We start from the raw sequence: 24,357 nt of genomic DNA, 5'->3' as shown, positions 1-24,357 counted from the left end.
CATAGAATCCTAATATGTAAGCTACATCATCTAGTTTGCTTTCTTTGAAAGAGAAACTCTTTGCAAATTGTGTTCCCATTTAGCTTAATCTGATTCATAGAAAAGAAGAAATACAATTTGTTTCCTTCTTCGCTCTAACTCCCAGTAATAATGAAAGTAAATTAAACTCCAATGTGAAAGGTTGTTCTCTTGAAGCCAAACATGATAACACTTTCATTTTAATCACAATATTTTCATTCATGTGCTTTTCTTTCATTCGTGTGTTTTAAAAGAGATATTTTCTAATAGATTAAACAAATCTTATCCCTAGGGAATCACAAGTAGATTTCTGTGCTTGCTCTGTGTTCATGAGCTTTCGTGTTATCTCAGATTTGCATGAAACCATATAACTGTAGTAACTGATTTTTCTGGATGGGATGATGACGGTATTTGACTACTCTTTTATCATTGCTGTCACTGCGTCAACTCCGGACTACGTGATCAACAAGATGATCAAAAGAATCAGTGAAGACAACCAGCTCCAAAGTTCTGATTTCCCAATTGCTAATTGACTGTCTGCCTAGATAAATTACCAGAAAAAAAAAATCTCCTTACAAGTTCATATTCATATCGTGGTTGTCCTATGTTGTGTCTATGTGATTTAATGTCTAATATAATTAAGCAGGTATATAGAGTGTATCTAAATAGGTGTCAGTACAATATAGTAATCAATGACATATTAAGTTCCTGAAGTCCTAAGTTTCTGAGTTCCATTTCTGGACACATTAACATTGCTATATCACATAGGTGCCACCTACCTATCTATCATACCTTTAGGCATTTGTTTGTTCTGAATGACTAGGAGGAGATGTCCCAGGAGGATGTCCCTAGGAGGTATCCCAGCCTAACTTTGACATTACTGTGTACTAATTCCGGAAACCTTGTCTCTAGGTGGACGTTGGAAAAAAGGCTGAAGCTGTAGCAACAGTCGTTGCTGCGGTGGACCAGGCCCGAGTTAGGGAGCCCAGGGAACCACCCAGGCATATTGAAGAATCCTACGCTCAGCAGACCACTTTGGAATATGGATACAAGGAACACGTTTCCGCTGCGAAGGTAGCTGAGCAGCCCCAGCGTCCAGCCTCCGAACCCCACGTTGTCCCTAAAGCAGTCAAGCCTAGAGTGATCCAGGCTCCTTCTGAGACTCATGTCAAAACTACTGATCAAATGGGAATGCACATATCATCACAGGTGAGCCTACACCTGCTGATCTTCCACCCTTTTCATAGTACAGCATAGTACAACTGCTGCAGTTGTCTGTGGAACGGTAGAATCACTGAGTTTCATTTCAATGCAGATCAAGAAAACTACAGATCTAACAACTGAAAGATTAGTCCATGTGGATAAACGCCCCCGCACAGCAAGCCCTCACTTTACCGTTTCAAAAATTTCTGTTCCTAAGACAGAACATGGATATGAGGTAAGAAGTTAAAGAGCATCATAAAGAAATGTTTGGCTCAAAGGAAATAAGTGTCTAACCTGTGATGTAGAGTAGGTTTGGTGTAGGCCAAGGTGGGCCTCTTTGGGATGGTGCGTGTTGGCATTCATGATAGACTCAGACGGCCCTAACACCTGGTTTCTGGAACGTGCCCAGCAGGGTGAGCCTAGAGCAGTAGGTGGGCATCTTGCAGCTCTGAGGAGACACAAATCCATACCAGCTTCTCTTTCTTTCACATGTCAGGGAGAGCTCAAACTCGATCGATTACTATGGTTCTAATGATTTTGTAAAAGGTAGTGTTTACACTGTGTACTTTTCCTTATGCTGCGAGACATTTTTAGAGTAATTTAACTGCGAATGTTATTCCATTAAGAAAGACAGATGTTGAGAAATCATATGTTCATATACTCAATATAGCAAGATGGAGAGGTGGTATTGTGTGGTGTTTGGGTTGCCTTGTGGAATCAAACAGACCTGGATTAGTGCCCGATCTCTGGCCCTTATTAGCTCTGTCATCATGGTAAAGTGAAAATACATGTAAAATACAAGTAAAAATACAAGTAAAATACATGTAAAACCCTTAGCAAGCTGACAGCACAAAATAACCCTCAATATTAGTCATAATTATTATTATTATACACATCCAAGAAATAGAATCCAAACCTTCTATACCTTCAAGGAATTATAAGGTACATATAATGCCTATATCTGTGATAGTCCCAAATTACTATTGAAACTGAATAACCATGGACAGCAACAGAATGAAAACAGTAAGAAAACCTTTAAAATATTTTTCTGAATGTCTCCATTTTCACCTTTCACTTAGATTTGTGGCTAAAACCCAAATGTGCTATTTCAAAGCATTTCTTAGGAATTTACCAACTATTTTAATAATTTCTTGATTTTGAATTTCCCACTGTAGTATTTTCAAAAGTAGTGTTCGTTGGAATGGTTAAGTGAAAATTCATGACTGAGTTTTAGAAGAGCCTGTCCTTTTTATGATAAAAGCTGTAAAATAAGACATTCTTAATACAACTCTTTTAAAAAGACATTTTCACATATATTTTACAAATTAACAGAATGACAAGGAGTTTTATAATTGATTTATCTCTAACTGACTTTTCATTAACTGTAAGAGTGATAAGGAGAAAATGGACCATATAGATTCAAAGTCCGTCCAGGAATACTAGTGCAAAGCACTCCTGAGTGATGGCTTGCAGGACAGTTAAGTGACTTTATTTTCTGACTCCCTTTCTACACAGGCATCAATAGCCGGTAGTGCTATTGCTACATTACAAAAAGAGTTATCAGCCACGTCTGCTGCTCAGAAGATCACCAAATCGGTGAAGGCTCCTACTGTGAAGCCCAGTGAGGCCAGAGTAAGGGCAGAGCCCACGCCCTCACCACAGTTCCCCTTCACCGACACACCAGAAACTTATAAGAGCCAAGCTGGCATCGAAGTGAAAAAGGAAGTAGGGGTGAGCATCACTGGTGCCACCGTCCGTGAAGAGCGCTTCGAAGTACGGCACAAGCGTGAAGCCAAGGTTGGTCACTGGGTTACACGCTGTTTCTTGATCCACTCGCATGGAGCAGGGCCAGGCACTCAGCCAGTTTGTACTGCAAGAGTAGCCAGCGTGGAATCTTCTCTTCTCCTTTACCATGCTCACACTTAATTTTATTGAGCATGGTTTGGGTCAGCAGTCCTTTTCTCAAATTACTTTTATTATTCTGGATGTGTTAAGAGTTGATGCGATTTTTTTCCCCTAATTTCATGGACATTTTGTAACAGTCCTCTGTAACAATTGTAGGTAACAGAAACAGCAAGAGTGCCTGCACCTGTTGAAATTCCTGTTACTCCACCAACTTTGGTCTCGGTGAGTAAAGAAGTTCATTGTGTTGGACCCTATTTATATCTGGTCAAATCATTTCAATACATGTTTGCAAAGATCACTTTCTCAACCTAATAGGACAATGGCATTAGTGAGTTTACAAATGCTACTTTTAAGACCACACATTCTTTGGCAAGGAAAAGGGAAATTCTGTGTGGTGACCATCACTCATGTATTCAAACAATCTAATGAGCTTTAATACATATAAGGTATTATTACAGGAGCTATGGAGATAAAGACCAGTCCAGCCCTTTTTGAAATTTTTTCCTTGGCACCACAGAAAATGTACGCAAAAGAACATTAAAAAAAATAGAAGGTGATAAGCACCACAACAGGAGAACCTGTGGGAAGGATAAAGTCATTCCAATTGGAGATATCGTGGCAAAGCTTTGTTGAATAGGTAGCATTTGCTGTTGAGCCTTCCAGCTTCATTAGGATTTGGATATGTGAGGATAACAGAGGGTACAGGATTTTCCTATCATATGATGTTAATATAGTTCCACCTTAGGGACTTGGAAATCTCTTGCGTTAATTTCAAATTGGGAATATTCCAATTGCAAAGGGAGTCTCTTTGCTAATATTTCTGGAGTCCTGATAAAAGGCCATTTTGTGGCAATTAAAACGTACAAGTTCAAGCCCCACATTTATTATAATACCTAAGGATAATGAATGAATATGCATCTATATCATTATTTCATTTGCCTTCTCTCTCCAGGGCTTAAAAAATGTGACTGTCATAGAAGGTGAATCTGTCACCTTAGAGTGCCACATCTCTGGATACCCATCCCCAACAGTGACGTGGTACAGGGAAGACTACCAAATCGAAAGTTCCATCGACTTCCAGATAATCTTCCAGAATGGAATTGCTCGCCTTATGATTCGAGAAGCCTTTGCGGAAGACAGCGGGCGATTTACTTGCACTGCCGTGAACGAGGCTGGAACTGTCAGCACCTCCTGCTATCTAGCTGTGCAGGGTTAGTGGCCACCCTCCCAAGGTCCCCATGCACGAGTCTTCACTCTCATAGAACACTCTTTCCCACAATACCTTTTCTGCAACCTCATAATAGTGTCTCCTTTTGGAATTGGGATGTAGATTATGGGGCCAATTTAACTGTCAGTGCTAAGCAGGAGTCACTAAATGCCTCACGTCAATGAAAAACTTTTGTCTTTTTTTTAGTGTCAGAAGAATTTGAAAAGGAAACAACTGTGGCTGAGAGAATTACCACAGAAGAGAAACGGTAAAACATTCTTTTGCTAATTAGCTGCTAATCTAGTGCAATTTTGATTTTCAGTTTCTTCTGTGTTGGCAAATTAGCTTCTGGCAGCCCAGAAGCTAATGTGAAAGGAATTCTCTTTCCAGCTTTGTCGAGTCAAGAGATGTGGTAATGACTGACACTAGCATCGCAGAGGAACAAGCAGGGCCTGGCGAGCCCGCCGCACCGTTCTTCATCACAAAACCAGTGGTCCAGAAACTGGTGGAAGGTGGGAGCGTGGTGTTTGTATGCCAGGTTGGCGGCAACCCAAAGCCCCATGTCTACTGGAAAAAATCTGGTGTTCCTCTAACCACTGGATACAGGTATCTTGATGGCTGACTGATAGTGTTCTCTGTGACTTGTATGAGTTATGTGTGAAGCCCAGAGTGGAATTTACTTGCTCCACTAACCCTGAATGTAGGCTCTGTCATTGTGGAGCCATCTTAGTCTGTTTTGAAATATTTTCACATCTTTGTGCATAGTCTTAGTAAGAAATAAAACCATGTGACAAAAGTGGGTGGAAGACATATTTCTTTACATTCTACTTTAATTCATTGATAATGCTAGTAGACAAAATATTGTGGATTTTTACGCAAACACACACACACACAAACACACACACGCTTCCTTCCAGGAAGGATTTGAGACAACTTTCAATAAAAACATGTAATAACTAAGTCACTAAAAGATAAAAGAATGGGGTGATGTTATGAAGAAGAAAGCTAGTTATGCACAGAAATCTATGCTAATAAATATTCTGCAAATGAATACAAAATTTAGCTCTGAATTTCCTGCAATTTAAGACAAAAAAGGACATCCTGATAATCTAAAAATGTAGGTGTTGTATCTTAATAATAATCAATATAATATACCAGAAAGTTAATATTGAAATATTTATAAGAATTTATTGTTTTGATTATTCATTCAATCTTCAAAGGAAATAATGAACAAAATAAGGAACAGAGGGAAAATACCTATTGTCTAAATAACATCATTTGCTAACATGAACACTGAAGCCACTTATTTTTATGTCTGATTCTAGCAATATCATAGTCTATTATTCATTTTAAAGAATACACATATTCTTTAAAATGAATATTTTAACTCGTTTGGCCATAATTATCATGTTTATGAATTTTCTCCATTTTTAGCAATCTTATAGTTATAATCTATGGTGGAGCTTAGTCATATGTTCAGGATCATTGAACTGTACGTCACAGATCCATTCACAAATAAGTCCATTTCTTTTATTCACATAAGGTTGTTTATGACTGATTTTTCTATTTGTTCATTTCCATCAAGATATAAAGTGAGTTACAATAGACAAACCGGTGAATGCAAACTGGTGATTTCTATGAGTTTTGCCGATGACGCTGGAGAATACACTATTGTTATTCGTAATAAGCATGGAGAAACTTCTGCATCTGCTTCCTTGCTTGAAGAAGGTAAGGGCAACTCTAAGTAGTTCTTGTGTGCATGATAAGAACTGAAATGCAGGGAAGCAGCTGTGCCCTGTGTTTTCTGAAAGACCTAGTGATTCATCCTGGTACACCTCCCTCTCTTGGTCTTGGCTATATAGGAAATGTTTTAGACCACATAGCCTGAAAAGCCACACTGGCGCTAAACTTCTGAGGTTCTGGCAATAGTTTCTATTTGGTGAATTTGGTTTTAGGCATACCATGCCTCTAAAAATGCATAGATTCTAAGTCCAGTTGAATACTTAATAAGAGCATTAAAAATTTACTTATGTTCTTAACTCCTAGCTGATTATGAGTCATTGATGAAGTCCCAGCAAGAAATGCTTTACCAGACACAAGTGACTGCATTCATTCAAGAGCCCAAAGTTGGAGAAATAGCACCTGGATTTGCATATTCTGAGTATGAAAAAGAGTATGAAAAGGAACAGGCCTTAATTAGAAAGAAAATGGCCAAAGATACTGTAATGGTCAGAACTTTTGTAGAAGACCAGGTGAGTATCACAATAATGATCAACCAAACTATTTCACAAATTATACTTTCCTCCCACAATGCCCCTTTTTTGTGTTTAATATTTTCATTTTCAAGTGACGAAGTCAGCGTTAGACAACTATTAGTAGGTCCAAGTTCACTGCTGACAAGTTTCCTTAATCTTCATGGCATATTGCCCTTGTGACTTTAGAAAGAAGGATTACCTGTATGCAACAAAATACACTTTAGAAATGGGGATTATATATATTTAGGATAAGGAAAATATTAGCATAACCAAGTTCATTAATGCAAAGATTCCTTCATCTGTCTGATAAATATCCCAAATGTAACCCATACTGTTGGAATACCATTTTACCCAAGGTGCCACAGCATCAACTGGCAAAGATGACTGTAATGCAGATTAAAACAAACAAACAAACAAACAAACAAACAAAAAAGCCTTCTAGATTCTTCTCCCAGTTAAAAACTTCAATAATCCTTAGCTCTAAAATAAATACATACATATACTTAAAGAATTTTCACCAGTGAGGATATATCTTTTTAACAAATCATCATCTTTTTACTTCATAGGAATTCCATATTTCTTCCTTTGAAGAGAGACTTATTAAAGAGATTGAATACAGAATAATAAAGACTACATTAGAAGAACTTCTTGAAGAAGATGGAGAAGAAAAGATGGCAGTTGACATTTCTGAATCTGAAGCTATTGAATCAGGATTTGATTTAAGACTCAAGAATTATAGAATTCTTGAGGGGATGGGTGTCACTTTTCATTGCAAGATGTCTGGCTATCCAGTACCCAAGGTAAAATATACACATGTATCATACTTCTGTGCCACAATAAAGATACAAACAGCTTACAATATAACTATTTTATGTAAAATTTATTCACATGTGCATGGTATTCTTTGCAGATTGCATGGTACAAAGATGGCAAGCGCATCAGACATGGAGAAAGATACCAAATGGACTTTCTACAGGATGGCAGAGCTAGTCTGCGTATACCTGTTGTTCTTCCAGAAGATGAAGGAATCTACACTGCATTTGCCAGCAACATGAAAGGAAATGCAATTTGCTCAGGGAAGTTGTACGTGGAGCCTGCTGCACCACTTGGAGCTCCAACTTACATACCCACACCAGAGCCAGTGAGCAGAATCAGGTAAAACCTGTAATAATTCACATTGTTTAGCATTTAAATTTTTTTAAAACACTAAATATGCAAGTAGCAAATTGCTATTGTTTTTAAAAAATCAAAGGCTGAGGTAGTGCAGAAACTTACCATTAGCAACACCAACGATTGCCAAGAGTTTTTATTTCTTGCCTTTATCTAAGATGAGCAAAGAATTTTCATTGGTGTTTCATACTATTCATTTTTTTAGTGCTATAGCTAATATAACAATAGCTCTAATTTCTTTAACACTTGGTCTGTACACACATAAATTCACATGGCAACCCCAAAATAAATAGATGATTATTACTGTTCTGAAAAGGGGAGAACTGAAGCTCTGGGAGCCTATGAAAATTATCTCAGTTCATCCATCCTGTAAGTGGTGGCAACAGCATTCTCAATCCATGCCAGTCTGACTGCAGTGTATAGATAGGATTTTGTTTTGTTTCATTTTCAAATATGATTCCTGAGTTTTTCCTCCCCTTAGATAAAAAAGTATATTTTTCTTTTTCCATAAAAGTATACATTGGCTTATTTAACCAACCAACATTTATTAAAATGTTTTGGTAGTTGAATCAAAAAGATGTGGTGACTAAATAAATCCAGATGGATTTTTCCAAGATTTTGAGCTTTGGTAGCAGGATGTATTGAATGACTACTGACCAAGATTGAAGATATGGGAAAAACATAGCTTTGGGGGCAATTATAATATATTCTGTTTTGTATCCTAATGAGTTTGAGATGCCTTTTAATACATGCAAGAAGTAAATTCTAAAATAACATTAATGAATAAAACAGAAAAAGATTTGTTTTGCTGACTTTTTTTTTCGCCTCTTGAAAATACTCGGGTTGCCTTTGTTTTTCAGATCTATCTCTCCACGTTCAGTGAGCCGGTCTCCTATCCGCATGTCCCCTGCAAGGATGTCCCCTGCGAGGATGTCCCCTGCAAGGATGTCCCCTGCACGGATGTCCCCTGCACGTAGGCTGGAGGAAACAGATGAGTCACAACTTGAGAGACTGTATAAGCCAGTCTTTGTGTTAAAACCCACTTCATTCAAATGTTTAGAAGGGCAAACTGCCAGATTTGACTTAAAAGTTGTGGGTAGACCCATGCCGGAAACGCTCTGGTTTCATGATGGTAAATATAAGTTTTTGTTCATGAATCATTAAACACAAAAACAAGTTTATGTGTGTGTCTAACAATTTTTAAAAACTGTTTTAAAATCAGTTTCTTTACTTATTTTTTTTTTTTTGGACAGGCCAGCAAATTATCAATGACTTTACCCATAAAGTCGTCATTAAAGAAGATGGTACTCAGTCACTAATTATTGTCCCAGCAGCACCCAGTGATTCTGGGGAGTGGACTGTCATTGCCCAAAACAGGGCAGGCAGATCTTCGATATCAGTGCTTTTAACTGTGGAAGGTAAAAGAAAATTTAAAAATTACCTTATGTTATGAGTTATAAATGGGTATTTCAGCCCTACTCAACTCTAAATTATGACCTTTCTCTTTTAGCTGTGGAACATCAGATAAAACCAATGTTTGTGGAAAAACTGAAAAACGTCAATGTAAAGGAAGGTTCCCGACTTGAAATGAAAGTCAGAGCTACGGGTAACCCCAACCCTGACATTGTGTGGCTGAAAAACAGTGACATCATTGTACCTCACAAATATCCCAAAATCAGGTATGTGTGTTTGGAAATAATAAAACTAAGCTCATTATATGAATTCAGTAACCAAGAAAGCAATGCTACTTCTGTATTGATGATTTATTTTTCACTTTTTATAGAATTGAAGGAACCAAGGGAGAAGCTGCCCTTAAAATCGATTCCACTGTCAGCCAAGATTCTGCCTGGTATACGGCAACTGCTATTAATAAGGCTGGCCGGGACACCACCAGATGTAAAGTAAATGTAGAAGTTGAGTTTGCAGAGCCTGAACCAGAGAGAAAGTTAATCATCCCGCGAGGAACATACCGAGCAAAGGAGATCGCAGCCCCAGAACTGGAGCCCCTCCATTTGCGATACGGTCAAGAACAATGGGAAGAGGGTGACCTCTATGACAAAGAGAAACAACAGAAACCATTTTTTAAGAAAAAACTCACTTCCTTAAGACTCAAGCGCTTCGGGCCTGCCCACTTTGAATGCAGACTTACACCAATTGGTGACCCAACGATGGTGGTGGAATGGCTCCACGACGGAAAGCCTCTAGAAGCAGCCAACAGGCTCCGTATGATCAATGAATTCGGGTACTGCAGCCTTGATTATGGAGCTGCATATTCTAGAGACAGTGGCATCATTACTTGCAGAGCCACTAACAAATATGGAACAGATCACACATCTGCTACCCTGATTGTTAAAGATGAGAAAAGTCTTGTGGAGGAATCTCAGTTGCCTGAGGGGAGAAAAGGCTTACAGAGAATTGAGGAATTAGAGAGGATGGCTCATGAAGGTGCACTTACAGGTGTAACAGTAGATCAGAAAGAAAAGCAAAAGCCAGACATCGTCTTATTCCCAGAGCCAGTACGAGTACTTGAAGGGGAGACCGCCAGGTTCCGCTGCCGGGTGACAGGCTACCCCCAGCCCAAAGTCAACTGGTACCTCAATGGACAGCTCATCCGCAAAAGCAAAAGGTTCAGAGTTCGCTATGATGGCATTCATTATCTCGACATCGTGGACTGCAAGTCCTATGATACAGGTGAAGTGAAGGTCACCGCAGAAAATCCTGAAGGTGTGATCGAACATAAAGTGAAACTTGAGATCCAACAGAGGGAAGATTTTCGGTCTGTTCTTAGGCGAGCTCCTGAACCAAAACCTGAATTTCATGTACACGAACCAGGAAAGCTTCAGTTTGAAGTGCAAAAAGTGGACAGACCTGTTGATGCCACTGAAAAAGAAATAGTGAAGTTGAAAAGGGCTGAAAGAATTACCCACGAAAAGGTGTCCGAAGAGTCGGAAGAGCTGCGTAGTAAATTCAAGCGCAGAACAGAGGAGGGATATTATGAAGCCATTACTGCGGTGGAGCTCAAGTCTCGCAAGAAGGATGACTCCTACGAAGAACTCCTGAAGAAGACAAAAGATGAGCTTCTCCACTGGACCAAAGAGTTAACTGAAGAGGAGAGGAAAGCCCTTGAGGAAGAAGGAAAAATCACTATTCCAACTTTTAAACCTGATAGAATTGAACTAAGTCCTAGTATGGAGGCCCCCAAGATCTTTGAAAGAATCCAAAGCCAAACAGTGGGTCAAGGATCTGATGCACACTTCCGCGTCAGAGTTGTGGGGAAACCAGACCCTGAATGTGAATGGTACAAAAATGGTGTAAAAATCGAACGGTCCGACCGGATCTACTGGTACTGGCCCGAGGACAACGTTTGTGAATTGGTCATAAGAGATGTGACTGCAGAGGACTCTGCCAGCATCATGGTAAAAGCCGTCAACATAGCTGGGGAAACTTCGAGTCACGCATTCTTACTCGTCCAAGGTAATTCGAATGCCTTTCATTCTGTATCCATGAATATCCATTAGTATATTTTTTTCTTTTCCCATTGCTCAAATTGTGAATTTAATTTGTCTAATGTGCTTCCCTCCCTTTTTCTTATAGCCAAGCAATTGATCACTTTCACACAGGAATTACAAGATGTTGTTGCTAAGGAAAAAGACACCATGGCAACCTTTGAGTGTGAAACTTCGGAGCCATTTGTCAAAGTGAAATGGTATAAAGATGGGATGGAGGTTCATGAGGGAGATAAATATCGGATGCACTCTGACAGGAAGGTCCACTTCCTCTCTATACTGACCATTGACACATCTGACGCTGAAGACTACAGCTGTGTACTTGTGGAAGATGAAAATATCAAAACAACAGCTAAACTTATTGTTGAAGGTAGTAAATTGATTATTGTTTCCTCAAGTTTTAAAGTCACCTTCAGTATGTGATAAAATTAGCTGTACAACTTTTCCTTCATCAAAACGATATTATTTGGGAATTGGTTATAAGCTTCATAGCCAGAATCATTAATTTATGTCCCTAATTAAGAATATTGACAATTTGATCATTTGGATTTTTATAGGTAGTATTACTTTGATGTCTTGATTTTAAATTTTTTTTAAAAAAATCAAAATAATTCCTTTTTATTGAATATTTACTTCTCAGTCCATCAGCAGGTATATATTAAGAATATTCCTGGTGGTATGGGGGAGATAATAGATATACAAGCATTATCTCTGTCCTAAGCCTAAATGTGTAACTCTCCAGGGAAATTGATTTCTCCTTATCTTATATTTCAGGTGCAGTTGTTGAGTTTGTGAAAGAACTTCAGGACATAGAAGTTCCAGAGTCATTTTCAGGAGAGTTAGAGTGTATTGTGTCCCCGGAAAATATAGAAGGCAAATGGTATCATAATGGTGTGGAGCTTAAATCCAATGGCAAATACACGATTACATCTCGCCGTGGCCGTCAGAACCTCACAGTCAAGGACGTGACCAAAGAGGACCAGGGAGAATACAGCTTTGTCATCGATGGGAAAAAGACAACCTGTAGACTAAAGATGAAACGTAAGTCTTCCCATTCCCGTCAGCCGGCAGTGAGCATCATTACGGTTTAGTGACGAATAGGATTATAACATTCGTTTTCTCCCCATATTTCACAGCCCGCCCCATTGCCATCCTGCAAGGACTTAGTGATCAGAAAGTCTGCGAGGGTGACATTGTTCAGCTTGAGGTTAAAGTCTCCTTAGAAAACGTGGAAGGCGTCTGGATGAAAGATGGCCAAGAAGTGCAGCCCAGCGACAGGGTGCACGCTGTGATAGACAAACAGTCTCACATGCTGCTCATTGAGGACATGACTAAGGAAGATGCTGGGCATTACTCCTTCACCATCCCAGCCCTGGGGCTCTCCACCAGCGGGCGCGTCTCTGTCTACAGTGAGTGCTACTCATATAGCTTTCCATCTACATCGTCAAGTGAGATGAAGCACTTTAATGAGCAGACAGTTTAAATAAAATTCATATTTATAATTCCTTTATTCGTGTGTGTGTTCTTGCAGGTGTTGATGTGATATCACCTCTAAAAGATGTTAACGTGATTGAGGGTACCAAGGCCGTGCTCGAATGCAAGGTCTCAGTCCCCGATGTGACTTCTGTTAAATGGTACTTGAATGATGAACAAATCAAGCCTGATGACCGTGTGCAGGCCATCGTCAAAGGCACCAAGCAGCGACTAGTGATTAACCGAACTCATGCCTCCGATGAGGGACCTTACAAGCTGATGGTTGGCAGAGTTGAAACCAGCTGTAATCTCTCTGTAGAAAGTAAGAACTATTCCATTCAACTAATACTTATTTTAAGCATTCCACTTTCCCAGTGCAATAATAACCAAGTGATTATTTTGTTTTTTCCCCAGAAATTAAAATTATCAGAGGTCTCCATGACCTCACCTGTACAGAAACCCAGAATGTGGTCCTCGAGGTTGAGCTGTCCCACTCAGGAATTGATGTCTTGTGGAATTTTAAGGACAAGGAAATCCAACTCAGTCCTAAATATAAAATTGAAGCTCATGGAAAAATATATAAATTGACAGTGCTAAATATGATGAAAGATGATGAAGGAAAATACACATTTTATGCTGGAGAAAATATGACATCTGGAAAACTTACTGTGGCAGGTCGGTACATTTGTCATTTAATCTAAGTTATCAGGTGTGATTATTTTAATTTAAGATATTGTTGCCCATTTCCCCTCAAATTCCCATCAGTTTCTCACTTCCATGCCTCTGCCTCTGCTGTTCGCTAAGACAATAGTACCCTCAACACTGCCCCCTCCAGACTAAATTATAAATGTTCTTCCAGGCCTACCTCAAATGCCACCTCCTCCATGAAGCCTTCCCGTAATCTCCTCATTTGTATAGGATCTCATCCTCCTCCAACCCCAGCATCACTTTATATGTGCCTCTTTCATTGCTCTGAAATATTTATCGTATTCCTCACTTCCTGTTTCCCCACCAGAGTATAAATTCCTGAAATCTGTAATTGTTTCTTTTTCTTTGTGAGCTGCAATATATTGCACTTGATAGATCACTTACAATGTTTGCTGAATTGAGCTTTATTCAAACTTTCCTCCTCTAAAGAGCTATTTATTTTTTTAAGCACTCTTGCTTCTTTAACCTTTGTTTCTCTTACTTCTTTCATACTTTTTTATAAACCCAATGAATATTTTTTAACTGCAACTCAATGTAGCTGTGTATCTCTTATGATAGGAAGTAGAAATAAGACCATTTTCATTTGACGGAAATCCTTAGCTTTACAATGAAGAATCAAAAGTGTAAATCAATTGTCAACAAAAAGCTACAAGTCATTCTTAATTTGCGTGGTTCATAACAACTTAAATATTGAGGAATTGAGATATTATATTCAGATTAAACTGTACTGTCCATGTCATATGGTATATAAGCAAGTCACATGATAATGGTGTGTATTATGTGCTATGAAAGTTTCATGGTTTATACTTTATTACCTTATAAAATTTCCTCAGAGATTTGACCATGAAAATACATCTAAAACAAAATATTAGATTCTGCGCTTTGATACCTTTAAGATAAGTTACATGTTTTTAAATGTGTGAAACCAAGAACAAACTATGAGCTTTCTCTGTGATTTCACCCAACATAGGCCAGACAATGCTAGGAACTCAGAACACAGAAATAAATAAGGCATGGTAGTTTTTCTTGAGAAATTCACAATTTAGACAGGGACAGATACATAAACAGCTAAAAAATTGTTAAAGCAGCAGTTATTTCTGCCAGTGGATGACAACACTAGAGGCAATAGGAGAAACTTCATAGGAGAGATGACATTTATCAACACTGATTTTTAGTATACAGGAATCTCTATCTTATAGAAATACTGATAACTTGGACATTTTGCCTATCAAATTTTTTTCCAATCAAATATCAGATACATTCCCAGGAAGTAATCCTTAAAAGACCAAGTAGAATGCTTTTGAATAAGGAATTGAGTTAGAGGCTAATCCATATGGTATGCTATGCATCATGGTTGTAAGAATTCCATATCAACAGTTGCTTTTCCTTTGCAAAACCTTCCTGATTCCAGTATTTTCCCTGGTTCTCAGTCATGCATACTTAGAATAAGGGATTTCTGTGGTACCTTCTCAATACGAGTAGTAATAATCTTATTAAACATTTCATAATGTTTAAAATTATGTTTTTTAAATTTGACGTTTTATATTTAATTGTGCACAGATTTCTTTATTGTGGAAATATTTTTAAAAGACTCACGCTGTACTTCTCTCGTTCCAAAGGGGGAGCCATCTCCAAGCCGCTCACAGATCAGACTGTAGCTGAATCCCAGGAAGCTGTGTTTGAATGTGAAGTCGCCAACCCAGACTCCCAAGGCGAATGGCTGAGGGATGGCAAACACCTGCCACTGAGTAACATGGTCAGAAGTGAATCGGATGGCCGCAAAAGGAGACTTATCATTGCTGCCACCAAATTAGATGACATTGGAGAATACACCTACAAGGTGGCCACCTCCAAAACATCTGCCAAACTCAAAGTTGAAGGTCAGTGATATAAGATTTGTCCTTTTTAAATCATGTTACATTCTTGACCGTTATCATTTTACATTTAGTCAAATCAACTGGCCATTTTAGATACCATAAATTTTCATTTCATAAAATCTTTATAAACTGTCTAAACTCTCTTTTCTAAGCCATATACAAGGTACAAAATTGCTTATCAAATATATTTATATGAAAAAGCCATTTCCTAAGTTAAAGCTCTGTGAAACAGCTAAACCAGACACTCCGATGGTCCATTCCTCTTTTAGCCATGTCCAATCAGTCTATTACACTATTAGTATATGGCTGTGCAAACTTTATGTCATTCGAGTATAGAAAAAACATTCAAGTGTAGAGTACACATGTCCAGCTGGATCTCAGGTTTCCCTAAATAATCTCAGGTGTCTTTTAAAATAGAGGTTCTATACCACTGCAAGATGTCTGCTAACCATTCTTTTGCAAGATGACTGGGCACTGATCTTGTTCAGGACTTCTTTTTCTTGATGGAACCATCTATATTTTCTAAACCCATCATAAATTTGTCTTCAGCTGTCAAAATTAAGAAGACTCTGAAGAACCTCACAGTGACAGAAACGCAAGATGCTGTTTTCACCGTCGAGCTCACACACCCTAATGTCAAAGGTGTCCAGTGGATCAAAAATGGGGTTGTGCTGCAATCCAATGACAAGTATGATATCTCAGTCAAAGGGGCAGTTTACTCTCTGAGAATTAAAAACTGTGCCATCGTGGATGAGTCTGTTTATGGCTTCAAACTTGGAAGGCTGGGAGCCAGTGCCAGACTGCACGTCGAGAGTAAGTTGACTTAGAAACACTTTACAAGTAGCCAGCCCATGGTTACCATCAGGTTAACCATCTCACTGAATTGCTCCAACTTTCCCCTTAGCTGTCAAGATCATTAAAAAGCCAAAGGATGTGACCGCCTTGGAAAATGCCACCGTTGCCTTTGAAGTTAGTGTTTCCCATGACACGGTTCCAGTAAAATGGTTCCATAAGAATGTGGAGATTAAGCCGAGTGAGAAACACAGACTGGTCTCAGAAAGGAAGGTCCACAAGCTGATGCTGCAGAACATCACCCCCTCGGATGCCGGGGAGTACACCGCCGTGGTGGGGCAACTGGAATGCAAAGCCAAGCTGTTCGTGGAGAGTAAGTATGGCGGCCCCTAGGACACTTGCCTGGAGGATCTCCAGGTGTTCATTGATTTGTTTTGCTTCACCTATTTTTTTAAATAAACTATATTAACCAAAGTGCTCTCTGATTTTCCCAAGCATTACATATTACAAAAACCATGAAAAATATCGAGGTGCCTGAGACCAAAACTGCATCCTTTGAGTGTGAGGTGTCTCACTTCAACGTCCCCTCCATGTGGCTGAAGAATGGTGTGGAGATTGAGATGAGTGAAAAGTTCAAGATAGTTGTGCAAGGAAAGCTCCACCAGCTGATCATCATGAACACCAGCACAGAGGACTCAGCGGAATACACGTTTGTCTGCGGCAATGACCAAGTCAGCGCCACGCTGACAGTGACCCGTAAGTAAAAAAGAAAAAGAAAAGAAAAGAAAGAAAAAATAGAGAGAGAGAGAGAGAGACTATTCAGTAGACTCATTGTTATTCCATATCCTATACTTTCCTGAATATTTTACTCAAAAATTCCTGATTGAAACATCTACTGTGTGTTCACACTGAGTTAAGCACTAGCATCTCCACTTGGATAAAGTTTCCCAAGTAGATTAGCATCAAAAAGGCCTGGAAAGATGTTCCAGTGTCTGTCACTTGATATTTCTATTTCTCTGTTAGTTGGCAATGTCATGTCCAGGAGTACATGGAAGGTATCAAAGCTCATGTCTCTAAACCGTAACCGCCTCAACAGATGTACTAGAAAAATTTCCAGGTTTTCATTCTGCACCTGTTATGAACCACAACATATTTACATTCCTTTCCCCGGGTGTTTTCTCCTTTTCCCCTTTGCAGCAATCATGATTACCTCCATGTTAAAGGACATCAATGCTGAAGAAAAAGACACCATTACCTTTGAGGTGACAGTGAACTATGAAGGCATCTCTTACAAATGGTTAAAGAATGGTGTGGAAATCAAATCAACTGACAGGTGCCAGATGAGAACCAAAAAGCTCACACACTCGCTGAACATCAGGAATGTTCACTTTGGGGACGCTGCTGACTATACCTTTGTTGCTGGAAAAGCCACCTCGACTGCCACCCTTTATGTGGAAGGTATGGGTTTCATAAATGTCATATCCATGGAAAAAATGTCAAACATGCTATATAAAGTGTTAGTGCATCAATTGATGAATGGATAAATATGATGTGGGATATCTATAGAATAAGATATTATTCAGCAATAAAAAGGAAGTACTAATATAGGCTATAACATGGATGAACCCTGAAAACTTCATGCTAAGTGAGAGAAGCCAGTCACATAGACCACACAGTGTATGATTCCTATATGAATTATCCAGAACACAAATGTATAGATACATGGATTGGTGGTTGTCTAATTCTAGAGAGTAGGCAATGGAAAACTTCTAGGAGGTGATGGCTAAAGGATGCATGGCTTCTTCCTGGGAAAATAAGAATGTTCTAAAATTATGGTGATGGTTGCATAACTCTGAACACACTGCAAGCTATTGAATTAGACACTTTAAATGGGTGAATTGTGCAGTATGTTGAATTATAATTCAACGAAGCCATTTTAAACATTAATTTTTCGCATGCTGTTCTCCAGCCCGCCATATAGAATTTAGAAAACACATTAAGGACATTAAGGTTCTTGAGAAGAAACGAGCCATGTTTGAATGTGAAATTTCTGAACCTGACATCACCGTACAGTGGATGAAAGATGGCCAAGAACTGCAGATCACAGACAGGTCAGTTGCTTTGTCTTGCTGCATTCCAGCAATTCCCACTTACCTGTGAATCATCATACGTTAAATTCCCATTTCCACTTCATCTGTAGAATGAAGGTTCAGAAGGAAAAATATGTCCACCGCCTTCTGATCCCATCCACCCGGATGTCGGATGCCGGGCAGTACGCGGTGGTGGCGGGAGGCAACATGTCGACAGCCAACCTCTTCGTAGAGGGCAGAGATGTTCGCATCCGAAGTATTAAAAAGGAAGTTCAGGTATCGTTTATATACTGAATTTTTAAAAAATCATCACTAGTCCCAAATCTATAGTTCTATTATTTTAATTTTTCACTTTGAAATATTCTGACCATGTTTTTTTTAAAGAATTGAATTAGCTCATCCTTACTTGGCTTAAACTCTCTTATGCTGACATCAATTTTGTCACAGTTTCCATTCACTTAGGAATAAGTGTGTCCTCAGCAGCTGTCTAAATACTTTAATTAAAGCAGCTGTAGAAACTTCACTGTCTAATAAATGGCTACTTGCCAAACAGCACCAACCAGAAAAGAATTAAAATGTAAATTGTGATGTTCACACATCAATTAGAATTAAGGAAACTTAGAACAAGGTGGCATTTTCTCAGAAGGTTGCCCCCCTATGGAGAAGCAGGTGTGGGGGGACTTAGTGGCTGGACCCCTTCCTGTGAAGTCTAAGAGGAAGCCCAGTCTGGGCAATGCTGCATGGCTGGCAAGGATGTTGTGCAAACATTTTTGCTCTGTACAACATTTGCAGAGCTTATCCTCATGCGGGCCAGTCTTCCCAAAAGATATAATGGAAGGACCATGTTCAGAGAAACACCATTTGAGCTCAGCTTTATCTTGCTCATCCAAAGAGAACCAAGCCTTTCAGATCTTAGGCCGTAGAAAAAAAAGTCTTCAGTGAGGGCACAGATAACCTGGATGTGTCTTCCATCCTTTATTTTCTAATTCTGAGCCTCAGTTTTCTCGCTTTCAAAATGAGGATAATAATTCCTATTTGGCCCACAAAGTTATTGTTCATATCATATGAAATCAAATTGATATCATATGAAATAAAATTGAATTGAATCAAATTAAATCAAATTGTAGCTTAAAATAGTTTTGTAGACAACAAAATGCCCCCAGATGTACAGTGTCATTATTTGTAACATAATTAATTATGAATTAAAAAGCAAGCATTTCAAAATGAAATAATTGTTTTTTGGAGGCAGCCTCCCTCTTCAGTGCAGGTATAAGCATGATTTTCTACAAAAGAGGTTTGGGTACCATTTTTCCAAGAATAGACAGGAAAATTTAGAATGCACAATAGTCAGCTGATTTATTATATGTTAAAATATTGGTTTTGCATGCTCTTCATATGAACAGTTTTAGAAATGGGTTAACTTAAAGGAAACTAGGGCTTCAATTTTTTTTTTACACTGTTCCATCAATAGGTCATTGAGAAACAGCGTGCTGTCGTTGAGTTTGAGGTCAACGAAGACGATGTTGATGCCCACTGGTATAAAGATGGCATTGAAATCAATTTCCAAGTTCAAGAACGACACCAATATGTGGTGGAGAGAAGAATCCACCGGATGTTTATCTCTGAGACCAGACATAGTGATGCAGGCGAATACACCTTTGTGGCAGGAAGGAACAGGAGTTCTGTCACTCTCTATGTTAATGGTATGTAGAGAGAGATTTCCACATATGAGCCATCTGAAATAATCCTGCCCTTTAAGTCACTAAACTCTGGTAGTTCCTGGGCAATTTCTAAAGAACTTATGATAGTCACATGGTTGCAGCAACATTTATTTACACATTATATCTATGGAAAATGGAGAACAGCTGTTAAAAGAACTATTGAGATGTCATTTCCAGAAAGCACCTAATGACCAGAACCTCATTTAGTTGATCAACCCTACTGAACATCCACAGTGTGTCAATTATAATATGCCCCAAATGAGTTTCTAGATGCAGCACCCAGCTGTGTTAGTTCTCTGCCCTCTGCCCCTGACTGCTTACGTACCAGTAGCACTACCAGGTGATAGGGTCACTTGCAGTCTCTGGTACAGAGTGCCTGGTAGAACCTGCAGGTCTGCTTTGAGACCCTGGAGGGCCTAAAGAGCCACAGGCAATGTGGAGCTAGGTCCTCTCTGCCCCAAGCTCTAAGACCAGGGCCTCTTACTTTGGGAATTCCATATGCTGCCAAGCACTCCTCATAACAGTCCCCAGGGGAGTGCCATTAAACCTCTGCTTTCCTCATTAGAATCCTTAGAGCTGAATTCAAGGTTGGCCTAGATATGAGTCTATTCTAGATACATAGAGAAAAATGCAACCTCCTTCCCTATCTTCATCTTAGGCCATCTCTCTCTGAACAAAATATCTCTGAGGCAGAAACCCTAGGCATAATCTCAAGAGTTACAAAGATGAACCATATTGTCAACATTCCTGGGTCCCTACAGGGGGACTGCATGGTCATACCATTCAGTCATTATCATCTCCATGTTAGTAGTGGAGAAAGTGAGGCACAGAGAAGAAAAGGTCTTGTCTATGGTAGTGTCAGAAACCAGCCTCCTAGAAGTCATTCCTCCCATTTCTGGGTTCCACAAACTACCCAGATCCCCTCACTCATCACAACAGTAAGAATATGCTTCAGTTGGCATTACAGGAAAGCTGCATTTTGTTAAATCTACCTAATTGCATTTAACTAGATCTGAAATAATATTCATTCATTCAATACTCACTGATTGCGTTTCACTGGCACCAGTATATAACGAAATGACTGTGACATATACACAAATACTTGCAAAACAAACAAACCTGAATGGGATGAGCCTCCTCACTGCATGATTTGCCCAAATGACTTTTAAAAATAGGTAGCACATGGAAGTTATTCTAGAATGCTTTTAGGTATCCCTTCCTATGCCCCCACCTCAACCAGTAAGTGGGGTAAACGTGTTATAAGGAGCAACCCCACACTCTCAGCATGCCTCAAAATATCAAAAATATCCTTCTGAAGCTGTCCCCTCTTCTTGAGGACAAAATCCAAATATTTTTTTTTTCCTTCTTAGCACAAAGAATGTGTTAATATTCTGAGGCAAGTTAAGATAGCACAATTCCAAAGTTTTGTTTCTGGACACATACCCACCTGGCAACAAATCAGTGTAGAGTTTTGCCTGCTCTTCCGTGTTTTTACCCTTTTTCATGGGCTGTTTGTTGTCATTTACTCTTAGCTCCTGAACCACCGCAAGTTCTGCAGGAGCTCCAGCCTGTCACTGTGCAGTCTGGCAAGCCTGCCCGCTTCTGTGCCGTGATTTCTGGCAGACCACAGCCCAAAATTTCGTGGTACAAGGAAGAGCAGCTGCTTTCCACTGGCTTCAAGTGCAAATTTCTTCACGATGGGCAAGAGTACACGCTTTTGCTAATTGAAGCCTTCCCAGAGGATGCGGCTGTCTACACCTGTCAAGCCAAGAACGACTACGGAGTTGCCACGACATCAGCTTCACTTTCAGTGGAAGGTAGGAGGAATGCCTTGCTACTTCCCAGCTTCAAACAAAACCCAGGAAGCCAGCTTTTGTGCTCTCCCAGGGCATTTCAGAATACAATTTGAAGCTTATAAAAGTAGATTGTTACCCAACTTGGAAAGCACTGTGCTGTGAAATAAATTAAGATAAATCTACATGCTCCCTTCTGTGAGGTCTCTATGGTGACTTAATCATGACAAATCTTGTGCTCTCTTTAGTTCCAGAAGTTGTGTCTCCCGATCAGGAAATGCCAGTTTATCCTCCTGCCATCGTCACCCCACTTCAAGACACTGCCACTTCCGAAGGACAGCCAGCCCGTTTTCAATGCAGAGTTTCTGGAACAGGTAGGCTTATGAGCAAAAGATATCACTGCTAATATTGACAAAGCATGATGTGGGAAAAGGTTCTCTTACCTTTTCCTCCATCACAGACATCTCAAGCATAATTTGAAGCTTAATGGGAATCTAGCAGGAGATTTATTTGAGTTATTTAATTAAGATTTAGATCAGTGTTTTCTACTACCATTTTCTACAAATAATTAAGGTAGTAAATTTTATGTTATGTATTTTTATCACAATAAAAAAGCTAGATTGGTATTTTCCACTAATCTCAAAAAATGACATGTTCCCTTTATGATTGTAGCTGCACTTTCATATTTTGATTGAAAAAATACAACGACAAAAACTGCAAGTATTATTAGATTAATTATAATAGCATCTACATATGTCTCAAAAAAGAGTCCATTTATACATAAGGTATTATTCAGTCTACAGGCAAGGCTTGTGTGAAAGGTATTTTTCTTTGGAAGGCAATAAATTGCAGTGGTCAAAAGTAGAGGCTTTATTGTCAAAGAGACTGGATTTCAATCTTGGCTCCAATACAAATTGTTAGGCAAACACAATATTTCTCTGGTTCTCTTTCTGTCATGAGTACAGTGAGTATACCATTGCATTCAATCTTAGAATGTACGTTTTATGGGGTCAGGGATTCTGCTTTAGTACCGAGAACCTGGTGCCTGAAAAACAGTAGCTACTAGAAGGTAAGCTCTATGAAAGCAAGGGTGGAGCTTTGACCTAAAATAGGTACGTAGTAGATACTGCATAAGTAATTGTTGATCATACAAATGAATGATTGTTAAATGACTAATACCAATCACTTAAGATTATTATCAGGATTAAGTTAGATAACCCAAATCAGCACACAGCACAGTGCCCATCATATAATAATCACACAGTCGGAGTTCACTGCTACTATTTTTAATTAGAGCATGCTTCCTAAATACCACCAGCCCTTCTCCTCATCTCAGAAATCTGAAATTGGTAGAATGAGACAATATACGTAGAGCCATTTCCAAGCCAATTATGATTGAAGATGGACCTCAGATAGAGACAAGATACATCAAATGAATAAATAATTCATTTATCCCAGCTAAAAATCTTTCCTTTATTTTGTTGGCTTTTGTATACCACCAACCAAAGGGAAATTCTCAAATATTACAGCACGCTTAATAAGTTTTATTGTTTTGTTTATTATGCTTCTCCCATTAGTTCATAATCCAATCTTTACTTTGCCAAGAGCTATTTTTCTTAACAGGTTAGTATTTCAATTGGTCTTCTGACCTAATGATTTTCTCCTCTAGGATGTAGATGGTGATCTGGAAATCAAATGAACCTCTTTGATTTTATGAGCATAATTAAAGAGAATAATGTATGTAGAGCACCTATAAGATTGGCGACCAAGTGACTGGTGGTCAAGATATTCATTTTATCATAGCTGTTATAAACATAAAAGTACAGACACGTACACATACCATAGACTTTGTGTACTTGAAGCATAGTGTTCGAGAAATACTAAATATCAATAAATGAGGACTAATTTAATAATATTCTAACACAATAATAAAAAGATGTCTTTTAAAATCTAATTCACTAAAGCTACACTAAATAATTTATCCATCCATAGAATTTTTACAGGAAATTTTTATATAAACATATGTATATATGCATCATCCAAAGTAGTAATAGTTGCCTTAACTATGTTTGTACAGCGCTTTTTAGTCTACAGCACATTACAATATTGCCTTTAGGTGTTGCAAAAATACATTTGAAGTGCTCTATAAGACTCCAATTGAGGTTGAAAGAAAAATAGAAAAATTCTCTATCTTTTCTGCATGACTGATATCTTTAATGTTTGAATGGGCTTTATAAATTCACAAGATCATTAACTCCCAATGTGTGGTGACATTTATGCACATATAGAGGTTTTAGCACCATCTTTTAAACTTGTTTTATATATGAAAGAAATTAAATTCATTAAATAAAATGCCCTTTCAAAAGCTTACTAAATCACCGTAGTTTCATGCCCTTGGGACTAAAAGTATTTATGCAACTTCCTCTGACCAGGTATTAATGGCCTTAAGTTAGTAAACGCAGCCCTGCCTTCCACATATTAGAAAGAAATTGTAAGTCTTCAAAAGCCCCGTTCCCATGTTTTTGGAGACTCAGTACTTTCGGAAGCATGAAATGTGGGCCTGAGCAATCAGGCGGTGCTTTTCTAACAGTGAAAATGTTATCCACTGAAGGTCTTCGGTGCCACCTACTGGTAAAAGA

At 38.8% G+C, this 24,357-nt stretch overlaps 1 protein-coding gene across 46 annotated transcripts in view; it reads left to right on the top strand.

Annotated features, from left to right (window-relative positions):
- Positions 1-24,357, top strand: part of TTN (titin) — a 273,099-nt gene that overhangs the window by 20,304 nt on the left and 228,438 nt on the right. For all 46 annotated transcript variants that reach the window (XM_076005692.1, XM_076005688.1, XM_076005677.1 and 43 more), the window contains 30 exons: positions 931-1,227; positions 1,334-1,456; positions 2,737-3,018; positions 3,283-3,348; positions 4,079-4,337; positions 4,541-4,601; positions 4,724-4,939; positions 5,919-6,061; positions 6,380-6,585; positions 7,155-7,388; positions 7,499-7,743; positions 8,619-8,890; positions 9,012-9,176; positions 9,269-9,437; positions 9,542-11,232; positions 11,353-11,634; positions 12,039-12,305; positions 12,401-12,673; positions 12,796-13,059; positions 13,152-13,412; positions 15,065-15,325; positions 15,872-16,135; positions 16,227-16,487; positions 16,610-16,870; positions 17,312-17,572; positions 18,084-18,225; positions 18,315-18,480; positions 19,676-19,907; positions 21,458-21,742; positions 21,967-22,092. In XM_076005692.1, coding sequence (XP_075861807.1) covers positions 931-1,227; positions 1,334-1,456; positions 2,737-3,018; positions 3,283-3,348; positions 4,079-4,337; positions 4,541-4,601; positions 4,724-4,939; positions 5,919-6,061; positions 6,380-6,585; positions 7,155-7,388; positions 7,499-7,743; positions 8,619-8,890; positions 9,012-9,176; positions 9,269-9,437; positions 9,542-11,232; positions 11,353-11,634; positions 12,039-12,305; positions 12,401-12,673; positions 12,796-13,059; positions 13,152-13,412; positions 15,065-15,325; positions 15,872-16,135; positions 16,227-16,487; positions 16,610-16,870; positions 17,312-17,572; positions 18,084-18,225; positions 18,315-18,480; positions 19,676-19,907; positions 21,458-21,742; positions 21,967-22,092 — 8,035 coding nt within the window. The remainder of the gene's footprint in view (positions 1-930; positions 1,228-1,333; positions 1,457-2,736; positions 3,019-3,282; positions 3,349-4,078; positions 4,338-4,540; positions 4,602-4,723; positions 4,940-5,918; positions 6,062-6,379; positions 6,586-7,154; positions 7,389-7,498; positions 7,744-8,618; positions 8,891-9,011; positions 9,177-9,268; positions 9,438-9,541; positions 11,233-11,352; positions 11,635-12,038; positions 12,306-12,400; positions 12,674-12,795; positions 13,060-13,151; positions 13,413-15,064; positions 15,326-15,871; positions 16,136-16,226; positions 16,488-16,609; positions 16,871-17,311; positions 17,573-18,083; positions 18,226-18,314; positions 18,481-19,675; positions 19,908-21,457; positions 21,743-21,966; positions 22,093-24,357) is intronic.

Source organism: Microcebus murinus, chromosome 8 (assembly GCF_040939455.1).
Source record: "Microcebus murinus isolate Inina chromosome 8, M.murinus_Inina_mat1.0, whole genome shotgun sequence".
NCBI lineage: Eukaryota > Metazoa > Chordata > Mammalia > Primates > Cheirogaleidae > Microcebus > Microcebus murinus.
The sequence above is the reverse complement of the archived record's forward strand: the minus strand, read 5'-3'. Positions and strand labels throughout refer to the sequence as shown.